The sequence below is a fragment of the Scomber scombrus genome, chromosome 16 (assembly GCF_963691925.1).
Source record: "Scomber scombrus chromosome 16, fScoSco1.1, whole genome shotgun sequence".
Lineage (NCBI taxonomy): Eukaryota > Metazoa > Chordata > Actinopteri > Scombriformes > Scombridae > Scomber > Scomber scombrus.
The window spans coordinates 2,221,742-2,233,481 of NC_084985.1; the positions used below are offsets into that span (position 1 = coordinate 2,221,742).

The 11,740-nt window shown below is 40.2% G+C and overlaps 1 protein-coding gene across 1 annotated transcript; it reads left to right on the forward strand.

Annotated features, from left to right (window-relative positions):
• The first annotated feature begins 496 nt into the window (after positions 1-496).
• On the forward strand, positions 497-7,753 carry tatdn1 (TatD DNase domain containing 1). The gene is given in 13 exon segments (XM_062436187.1): positions 497-561; positions 2,939-3,004; positions 3,093-3,142; positions 3,840-3,903; positions 4,014-4,022; positions 4,025-4,156; positions 4,245-4,287; positions 5,520-5,605; positions 5,682-5,722; positions 5,806-5,882; positions 6,555-6,625; positions 6,764-6,890; positions 7,631-7,753. Coding segments are annotated over 13 exon segments (891 nt in total). The 5' UTR covers positions 497-539; the 3' UTR covers positions 7,734-7,753.
• Positions 7,754-11,740: the final 3,987 nt, after the last annotated feature.

Below are 11,740 nucleotides of genomic sequence, written 5' to 3' on the forward strand. Positions count from 1 at the left end.
GTGTGTGTGTCTGTGTGAGCGTGTATATATGTGTGTGTGTGTATATATGTGTGTATATGTGTGTGAATGTGTATATATGTGTGTGTGTGTGTGTGTGTGTGTGTATATATATATGTGTATGTGTGTGTGTGTATATGTGTGTGTGTGTATGTGTGTGTATATATATATATGTGTATGTGTGTGTGTGTATATATGTGTGTGTGTGTGTGTGTGTGTGTGTGTGTGTGTGTGTATATATATATGTGTGTGTAATTATGATTATTTTCATCATGGATCATTCTGCCAGTTATGTTTTAATTTATTGATCAACAGTTTCTTTTATCCAAATAACACTTCTATTAAATTTCCTGTTATATAAAAACAAAGAAATAATGACCAGAACATTTAGTTTATTCTCAATGAACGACTGAAATGGAGGAGTGATAGATTAAAAGGAGGAGTGATATAATGTTGTTTCCCCTCTACCACAGTACTTACGGTGCTGTGACAGTATGAGTGCTGCATGTGTGTTTCCTCTCAGAAGCTTTGCTCTCTCAGTCATGTCTCTGCACAAGTTCATCGGTAAGACTCTCTGTTTCTACCTCTAGATAACACACAGGAAGTTAAAGAGTTAAAGAGTTAAAGAGTTAAAGTCTCTGAGTGTGTGTTAGCTCTGATGTTTGTGTTTAACAGACTGAGATCATGTTTAGTTAGCAGTGGAGCTAAGTGAGTTAGCCCTGCTGTGAAAATGACAACACAGCAGCCTCAGAGAGAAGTTAGATGTTTATAAGAGTTAAATATGATCCTGTTTAAAGCTGATACAGAACTACAGCTGCTACTGCTGCAGGAACTGTGTTTGCATTAAAATAAAAGATCTAAATGAACTCTTAAAGGTGTTTTTGGAGAAGATTTCATTCAGCTACTGTTAGATTTAAACATGTTACTGTGGGATTACATCAGTGTCAGAATAATGGAACAAAACATTAAAGTTGAGATGAGAAATGTTATGAAAAATGTCCTTTTAACCCTTTTAAATCACATATTCAGTCATATTCTGCACATATTTAACCATAAATGCCAACAAATATAATTTATTTTTATGCTTATATTAAATATACAATCATGCTTTCCTCATGTAAAAGAAAATATGACAAATTCCAACTAATAATATCCTGATATTCACTCATCAATCAATCTTCCTCCCAACTCTTCTTCCTAAATACGTCAATATATGGAAGTTATTTACTGTCAAAATGCAGTTTTACATTGACTTTAATTTAAATAAATCAAAAGCAAAAAAAACAAACTTACATTAAAACATTTGTGGTCTCTTTTTCTCGACTGTTGCTGCTTAAAATTTTCAGTTCAGTTGTTACGACACATTTTTAATCCCATATGTTAATCTATATTAAAGAGTTAAAGGGAAACTGCCTGTAGCTGAAGCAGGTTTATAATATTAATCTGCAACTATTCTGAATCATTTAATAAGGAAAAATACCATTTATTGGTTTCAGCTCGTTATAATAGGAAACTTATTGTTTGGGTGTAAAGAAAAATCGATGCAATGAACAAACACAATGTAAGAAAAAAAGAGTCCATGATGATCCTGAGCAGCTTTTTCCCCACAAAAACTAAAAAGAACGACTTTAAACAAACGTCTGCAGCTTCAGACGATAAACTACCTGAGATGTGCTGCTGCTCATATTTCAGGTAAAGTGAGACGAGTCGGCTTGTTTTTAACTCTACAGTTTAGAAAAGAGAAGCAAAAATCCTGCTTTAATGTATAAAAATAGAAACTTATGGCGCTTTTCCACTACACAGTTCCAGCACGACTCGCCTCGGCTCGGTACGGTACCAGGAACCTTTTTCATTACAAAAAAGTACCTACTCAACGTGGGCGGGGTTGTCCTAGCACGGCTCCGCACATAAACTATGGAGGACATGGAGGCGATGGTGTACTTGCTGCTGTATGAGGCTTTCTGTCTTTCTTTCTTCCTTCCTTCCTTCCTTCCTTCCTTCCTTCCTTCCTTCCTTCCTTCCTGCTGCTGTATGAGGCTTTCTGTCTCACACAAAGCAAGAGAAGAGAAACCAATCTCTGTAACGCTGTTGTTGGTATTTAAAAATGCCGGGTTTGATTCTTGTGTGGGACGGCTCATGACTCTTCCAGTGACTCTCTGACCAATCAGTGGCCGGAAGTCTGTTGATGTCACATTTAGTATCGGCTCGGCTCGCTTGGAACCTCGGCAGAGCAGATACTAGAAAAGTAGCAGGTACCAGGTACTATCCCTGATGGAGACGCAGAAAAAACCGAGTCGAGCCGAGTCGTGCTGGAACTGTGTAGTGGAAAAGCGCCATAAATGTTCTTTCTGTTTTTCTTTTATAAGATGTGAAAATTTCAAAGTGCAATAAATCAAAATGTGGCAAAGTGAGAACAGATAGTTTCCCATTTAAATGTCTGGTTGAGCTCAGAAATAAAAAAGTCAAATGATATTTAAGTTGCTTTTTCTGTGATTTGATATGAAAGGAAGTGATTGTGTTAAATCAGCTGTGATGTCTTCTCATGTATCGTTGCAGACTTTATAATATCTGCAAACATCGAGTCATTTTCCATTGAATCGATTTAATATTGTGGAGAAACTTGTGATTTACACCCCTATTTATAGTGTTATTAGAGAAAAGAAGCTGTTTGATGATCACTTTGGATGTTTGGAAAAGGTTTTGGGGTTTTTTCAATATTTTATGACGTAACAGATTAAACAGTTGATCGTTAAATTGAGAAAATGATCGTCAGAATGATCCATAATTAAAATAAAGGTTAGTTGCAGCCCTAATGGAAACATATCTAGATCAAGTTTATCAGCTTTGATAATTAGCACAACAACAATTTTGTCCATATCATCCACAGATTATCGTTTATAGCACTTCAACAATGTTTGGTGTCATATTGTCGTGTTTCCAGATATCGGGGTGAACCTGACCGACCCGATGTTCAGAGGACTCTACCGAGGGAAGCAGAAACACGACGGTGAGAAACTCCTCCGCTGTTATTCTGACTTCTGAGCTTTTTAAAAAGTCAAATGTTGTCTGAGATCAGTTTTCTTTTCTCCTCACAGACGACTTTGATCAGATCATCGACAGAGCTCTAAAAGTCGGGCTTGAAAAGGTAAACATCATCGTGTCTGTAATTTAACTGTTAGAGCTCACTGAGGGGGCGGGAACATCTCACCCAAAGATGAATCATCGTAACTTTGTATCAAGCGACCAACAGCAGGTCAAAAACGTCACTTATCCACTAAAATATCTCAACATCAACCTGAAATTAACAATGACATCATCAATTAAAGCTGCTAGCCGTCGCTCCCCCGCCTCGCCCCCGAAATAGCAAAACTCGCCACAACGCCACGGCCGGCAGGTTTTTAACATAGGCGAAATGTTTTTATAATTTTTAATCTACAATGTGTTAAAATCATAATGACTGAATTTGAAGTCGGTCGGATTAAATTTGTACGAGGAGTTCGTAAACGATGCGGGGAAATCATGAAAATTTGTGCAGAAATCGCAAATTCCATTAAAAATGGCCGACCTCCTGTTGGAGCTAGGGTATGGGTCCTAGAGACTTTTATGTGCGTCTTGACACGATGTATATGTGGACCAAGTTTCGTTTGTGTATGTCAATCTGGGGCGAGGGGCTCAATTTTTTACTACATTATTAGGAGTTATTACGTTATTGGGAAATTATTACATTATCAGGTTCTTTTCTAGGTTATTATACATTGAATTTAAAAAAAAAAAAAGGTCATATAAGATTTTCTTTAGTCTTTAGTTGAGTAAATGTAATATATATTGTTGCTTTGTTACAGTTTATGATCACAGGAGGAAACCTAGAAGACAGCAAGGAGGCCCTGAAACTAGCCGAGAGCAGAGGTAACGATAGAGAGAGCTTCAATAAGAGCAACACTAACATTATTATGTGATTTATTATTTAATACATCTTCATCTCTCTGTTGCTGATCTCTCCGTCTCCTTTATGACAGATGAGTTCTTCTCACGGTCGGCTGCCATCCGACCCGCTGCAGTGAGTTTGAGCAGAGCGGAGAGTCGGAGTATCTCTCGGGGCTCAGAGAGCTGGCAGCGGCTCACAGAGGGAAGGTGGTCGCCATCGGAGAGTGTGGACTTGGTTAGTGCTCAGATATATAACCATTGTTTAAAGTAAATGTTGGTACTTTGATGTGATGAATGTCTTTTTTTTTTTCTCCTCGCTCCAGATTTTGACAGATTGGAGTTTTGCCCAAAAGAGACTCAACTCAAGTAAGTGTTAAAGTTGCAACTGATGGATATTTTAATTACCAATTCATTGTTTTGGTCCATAAAACATCAAAAATCTGACCTCAAAATGACAAAAAACAACCTTAACAAGTACTTGGTTATTATACTAGTTGGGTTTTATTGTCTCCATGTGGTTCAGTTTAAATTTAAAGGGTTAAAATGTGAAAATAAACGTATGAATAACTTCACACATCCTTTTTTTGTGGACCAAGCATCAAATTTCTGCTTTTAATCCATTTAGAGAGAATATATTAGAGGATTATGTCTAATTATGTCTAAATGTCTAAGTGGTGTAACCATAAAAACTTTGTACCAAATAATTCAACTTGCTTAAAAACAGTAAATTGTCAATAAAACACCATATCAACTAGTTTGGCATGATCTTACATTATGACTTTATATTAAATAAAGGTAGTGGAATACAATTGCTGTAAGTGAAGTAATTATTAGTATAAGTCCACTTAAATACACTGTAGGGGATAAAATATATAATATGTATCCTTCTTTTGTGGTTACACCATTTGACATTTTCAGGAGCATTCAGTCTTACTTTTGGTAAAAAATGGTGCAAATGTCATTTCAAATGATATAAAACCAACAAAAATACTAAATGTACATTTTAACAAACCTGATGCTGCTTTTAAAACTATTTTAACTGATTTATGAATTGATCATCTTGACACTTATTTGTTACTGAGCCAGGAGGTGAAAGAAGTTCAATTCTTATTGCACAGCAGTATAAAGAAATAGTGTTTCTCAACTAGCTGCTAACACATAAACACAACAACAAACAACAGACAATGAGACACAAAGGCAGCAATAAATAAAGGAATAAGAGCAGCGGTTACATCAATCAATATAATTCTGGTTTTCTCCATCCCTCTCCCTCTCTCTCTCTCCCCCCCCCCCCCCCCCTCTCTCTCTCTCTCTCTCTCTCTCTCTCTCTCTCTCTCCCTCTCTCTCTCTCTCTCTCTCTGTCTCTCTCTCTCTCCCTGTCCCTCTCTCTCTCTCCCTCTCTCTCTCTCTCTCTCTCTCTCTCTCTCTCTCTCTCTCTCTCTCCCTCTCCCTCTCTCTCCTCACTCACTCTCTCTCTCTCTCTCTCTCTCTCTCTCTGTCTCTCTCCCTCTCTCTGTCTCTCTCTCTCTCTCTCTCTCTCTCTCCCCCCTCTCTCTCTCTCCCTCTCTCTCTCTCTCCCCCCCCCCTCTCTCTCTCAGATACTTTGAGAAGCAGTTTGACCTGGCAGAGGAGACCAAGCTGCCGATGTTCCTTCACTGTAGAAACTCCCATCAGGAGTTTATAGGTGAGTTTCAGCATCGTAGGTTTTTGCTCTGTTTCATTTACATAAAGTCACAGTTTCTCTGTCTCTGTATCGACAGACATCATGAAGAGGAACCGGGACAGATGTGTCGGAGGAGTGGTGAGATTTATTTTTAACCCTATGAAGACACCAGTGAATGTTCAAGAGATAGAAATGAATTAACTGAGCTTGTGTGTGTGAAGGTGCACTCCTTCGATGGGACAGCAGAGGACGCTGCCGCACTCATAGACCTCGACCTTTACATCGGAATAAATGGATGGTGAGAGAATTTAACCCTCCTGTTGTCCTCGAGTCAAGGAAGGAAGGGAGGGAAGGAGGAAGAAAGAAGGAAATGAGGGAACATGGAATGGAGGAAGAAGGAAGGAAAGAAAGGAGGGAGGGAGGAAGGAAGGAAAGAAGGAAGGGAGGACGGAGGAAAGAAGGGAGGAAGGAAGGGAGGAAGAAAGAAGGGAGGAAGGAAGGGAGGAAGAAAGAAGGAAATGAGGGAGGAAGGAAAGAAAGGAGGGAGGAAGGAAAGGAGGAAGGAAGGGAGGACGGAGGAAAGAAGGAAGGAAGGAAGGGAGGAAGAAGGAAAGAAAGAAGAGAGGATGGAGGAAAGAAGGAAGGAAGGAAAGGAGGGAGGAAGGAAGGAGGGAAGGAAGGAAGGGAGGAAAAAAGAAGGGAGGAAGGAAGGAAGGGAGGAAGAAAGAAGGAAATGAGGGAGGAAGGGATGGAGGAAGAAGGAAGGAAAGAAAGGAGGGAGGGAGGAAGGAAGGGAGGAAGGGAGGACGGAGGAAAGAAGGAAGGAAGGGAGGAAGAAGGAAGGAAAGGAGGGAGGAAAGAAGGAACAGTCCAAACAGACGGGGTCAATTTGACCCGGGAGGACGACACAAAGGTTAAAGGACATTTTAATATCAACAACACTTCTACTTCATTGTGTTTCATGTTTCAGTTCCTTAAAGACAGAATCCAACATAGAAGCGATGAAGTCGATCCCCAGAGAGAGACTCATGATAGAAACAGGTGAGCTGTAATTAAGAACGTCACTGACTGAACTGCTTAAAGCTAAATGTCCAGCTAGTAATTAAAGCTCTATCACACTATTTAATATAAACTGTTATATATTATATATTAATGTTATGTTGGTGTGTTTCCTCCCAGACGCTCCGTGGTGCGGTGTGAAGAACACTCACGCAGGCTCCAAATATGTTAAAACTACATTTCCAACGAAGAAGAAATGGGAGGCTGGTCACTGTATGAAGGACAGGAACGAGCCCTGTCACATCATGTGAGTAACGATACTGTGAAGTTAGAGAGATGTAGGACTTAGAAATATGTTAAACTAGATTTAAAGCAGCATCAGGTTTGTTAAAATGTACATTTAGTATTTTTGTTGGTTTTATATCATTTGCACCATTTTTAACCAAAAGTAAGACCTCCTGACATCCTGAAAATGTCAAATGGTGTAACCACAAAATAATGATACATATTACATATTTTATCACCTAGAGAGAAAGAAAGAAAGAAAGAAAGAAAGAGCAAGAAGTAGGAGGAAAGAAAGAAAGGAAGGAAGATGAGGAAGAAAAGAAAGAGAAAGAAAGAAAGAAAAAGGAGGAAAGAAAGAAATCAAGATAAAGGAGGAAAAAAGAACAAGTAGGAGGAAAGAAAGAAAGAAATAGAGCCTGTTCCTAAAGGAGAAAGAAAGGAGGAAGAAAGAAGGAAAAATAAATGATAAAGAAGAGAAAGAAAGAAAGATAAAGGAGAAAGAAGAGAAAGAATAAGAAGTAGAAGGAGAGAGAAAGAAAGGAGGAAACAAAGATTAACGGAGGAAGAAGAGAGGGAAAGAAAGGAAACTGCTTCTCCAGAGTAAATGTAATATTTAGAACAACAATTTTGGGTCCACAAAAAAAGAATGTGTGAAGTTATTCATACGTTTATTTTCACATTTTAACCCTTTAAATTTAAACTAAACCACATGGAGACAATAAAACATCATTGACCTTCTTCTATTTCACTGATCTCCTCCAGACAAGTTCTAGAGGTGATGGCGGCAGCGAGGGACGAGGACCCAGCGGAGCTTTCCAACACGATCTACAACAACACCATCAGAGTCTTCTTCGGCTCCAGCTGATGATGAAGCTTCAGTGTGTGTTGAGTGTGTCAGCCTGTTTGAGTTCAGGAGGAAATAACTTCTGATCTCTTTTCCTCTTAATTAAAGAAATCACATTTTTCATACACTGAAACTATTTGTTCTTTTCTGTCCTTCATTTACCTGCAAACTGAAAGATAAATAGATAGATCCACACAACATCACATAGAAACCAGGCGGGGAGTTCTGGTCCTCTGAAATGATGCCAACGTGGAAGTAACTTTAAACTGCATTCTATCAAAAGGCCACCAGGGGGCGACCGTTTTGGTGTCAAAAGGACTTCCGTCTCTATACAAGTCAATGGAGAATTCACCAACTTCTCACTTGATTTCTAACCTCAGTAAACGTTTTCAAAATGTGTTTATGGTCTCAATCGCTAGTTTAAAGCCTTCTTCAATGCAGTATGATGTTCATTTGGGACATTTTGGCCTCCCTGATTTTATATGTGACGATAAAGCAGGGTATGCATTAGGGCGTGGCTACGTGGTGATTGACAGGTTGATTGGTTCACAGGTTCAGGAGGGCGCCTCATGCTCCTCCTGATGCCCATATAAGTAGAATCCCTGTTTTTATTTTTCCCAGCATGCACCTGAAATTTTCAAGATGGCGCTGCTCAGATCCGATACTATTGGCCTCCGAGCAGCAGTCCACAAACCAATGGGTGACGTCACGGATGTTACGTCCATTATATATACAGTCTATGATAGAAACACATCTCTAACTATCCAAAGGAAAAATAACGTATTACTAAAAATACCCAAAAGTTGTACTAATAAAACAAATATATGTAATAATAATAATAAAATACTCAGTGTGCAAACAGTCGCTGTAATATCTAAAAAGAAAAAGTATGTCTAAAAACACACAGTCTAAAATAAAACCACAGACATTCAGCACTTAACAGTCTGGATTGTGGTTGGCATTTATTATTGTTAGAATTTATTTACTCACAATATTTCACTATTATGACATAAAACATGTGAATTTATATCCAAAATACATAAAAACAAGAATATAAAATGTTTTAAAGTACCATGTACAAGAATATATATTTAAGTGAACATGTATAAAGTCATAAAAACATCTAACATTGATGATATGATGACATATAATTTCCAAAAACATGGGATGCTTGTATTTTTAAACACTTAACATACAGATTAGAGGATGAATATCATGTGAAACTTGTTTTCTGTGGAGTCACACATGAGGTTTTTATGTCTGGCAGCAATCACACAACCAGAAAATGCAATTTCTGCAGAAGTTGCGTGTGATTGCTGCAGGATGAAAAGTCAACCAACGTGACACTATATCACACCTCCTGCTGTCAAGGAAGGAAAGGAGGAAGAAGGAAGGAAGGGAGGGAAGAAGGAAGGATGGAAGAAAGGAAGAAGGAAGGAAAAGAGGGAGGGAGGAAGGAAGGAAGGAAGGAAAAGAGGGAGGAAGGAAGGAAGGGAGGGAGGAAAGAAAGAGAGAAGGAGGGAGGGAGGAAAGAAGTAAGAGAGAAAGGAAAGGAAGGAAGGAAAGAAGGAGGGAGGGAAGAAGGAAGGAAGGGACAAAGAAGGAAGGAAAAGAGGGAGGCAGGAAGAAAGGTAGGGAGGGAGGAAGGAAGGAAAGGAGAGAGGAAGGGACGAAGAAGGAAGGAAAAGAGGGAGGAAGGAAGGAAGGTAGGGAGGGAGGTAGGAAGGAAAGGAGGAAGGAAGAATGAAGGAAAGGAGAGAGGAAGGAAGGAAGGAGGAAAGAAAGAGAGAAGGAGGGAGGGGGAGAAAGGAAAAGAGGAAGGGAGGAAGGAAGGAAGGGTGGAAAGAGAGAAGGAGGGAGGGAAGAAGGACAGACGGAAGGAAGGAAGGAACATTCAAAACAGACGGGGTCAAAGGTTATATCACACCTCCTGCTGTGGGATCTGACCTTTAACCTCATGTATGTCAGAACTCTATCAGGGTTTTAACCACAGAGCTGGCGGGGAGTCCCTGAAATGTGAACCATAAATATCACATTCTAGCTTCTAGCTCAGAGATTTTAAGATTATTAGTAGCAGCGGGACCAGCTGAGTGTGAGGAGATATGATATGTGCTCAAGGTCTTGACAGCGCTCTCCTTTTAAATTAAGGTCTAGATCTCAGAAACTGTATAATAATATTTACATTTTGATAGAGAGAGGAGGCTCGTGGCAACATTTTAACTTTAGTTTAACCTTCCTGTCATCCTCCCGGGTCAAATTGACCCCGTCTGTTTTGACTGTTCCTTCTTTCCTCCCTTCCTTCCTTCCTTCCGTCTGTCCTTCCTCCTTTCCTTACTTCCTCCCTCCCTTCATTCCTTCTTTATCCTTTCCTTCCTCCTTTCACTCCTTCTTCCTCCCACCCTCCTACCTTCCTTCTTTCCTCCGTCCTTCATTCCTTCCTTTCTTTCCTCCCTTCCTTCTTCCCTTTCCTCCCTTCCTTCCTCCCTCCTGTCCTTCCTTCCTTCATTCTTCCTTCCTTCCTCCCTCCTTTCCTCCCTCCCTCCTTTCATTCCTTCTTCTTTCCTTCCTGCCTCCTTTCATCCCTCCTTTCCTTTCTTCCTTCTTCCTCCCTTTCATCCTTCCTTCCTTCTTCCTCCCTTACTTCTTCCTCCCTTCCTTATTTCCTTTCCTTCCTTCCTTCCTTCCTCCCTCCTTTCCTTCCTTCTTCCTCCCTTCCTTCCTTGACTCAAGGACAACAGGAGGGTTAAACTTTTGGGAGTGAGATGTGTGTAGGATATTTTTTTCTCGTAATTTTACGACTTTAATCTCAGAAATTCTCTGATTTTTCATTATAATGTCAAAGAATATTTTAGTTTATTCTCGTAAATTTACGACTTTATAATGTCAGAGAATTATCCAGCTTATTGTTCCTCATAACTTTGTTAGTTTTTTTTCTAGCAGATTTGCGACTTTATAGTGTCAGAGCATATCTGAGTTTTTTTCTCGTAAATGTACGACTTTAATTTCAGAAATAGATTTTTTTCATGAAAATATTACCCCCCCCCCCTCCTCTAGGTTAGTACTATTTTTATTTTTTATTATTTTTTACATATATCACCCTAATACGCCACCGTATTAACTATAATAATAAGATTTAAGAAAAAAAAACGGTGGAAAAAAAGTCGTATTAAAAATAGCGCAACGTCACGCGCCACACCCTCTGACGCCACAACACCGGAACTCCTGCTACGTTACGTCACGTCAGAGCTCAGTCCTTCTGGAACAGCCGAGCAACTTCTGTCCTCAAGAAAAAAGGGAGAAAAGGAGAAAAACTAACAGAATCGGAGCTAATAATGGACACCTAATCGATATATCGGGTATTTATTGTTTCGCGGGTGTTGTCTCCTGGCGGCTGGAGGCGGAAACAACGCGATTAAAACCAGAAGAAGAAGCAGCAACAGGAGGTTAACATGGCGGACGACAGCAGGCTCCCAACTGACTAATAACAAACAACACAACGCCTTCATTGTTATTATCTTCTGTTTCATGTTTTAATGGATAACCGGAGCTCCGCCGCACCGGGACGCCGTCGCCAGTGAGGCCGCATGGCGACCACCCAAACCCGGCTTGGCCAGCAGGCCGTGGCGCTGCTGGATGTGGCTCTCAGAGTGCCCTGCATCTTTATTATAGACGCCATCTTTAACTCCTACTACGACCCCGGCTCAGGATGGGCTGCTGCCATGTGGAAGGTGCTGCTCAGGGTGATGGGTGAGTGTGGTTGTGATGGAGAGAGGAGGAAAAGAAGAGAGGGGAAGATGTGTGATGGTAACAACATGGGGGCAAGGTGACAGCTAGCTAGGAGGGGGGTGGGGGGTGGGGGGGGGAGGAAGGGGGGGGGGGGGGGGGGAGGAAGGGGGGGGGGGGGGGAGTCAGCTGTTTTACTGTAAAGCCGATTTAAGCAGCAGGAGAAATGTAATTAATGTCTGACACAAAGCTTTAACAGGTTTATAAGTACTATAACACAGTCTCATAACTTAATATAAGTGTTT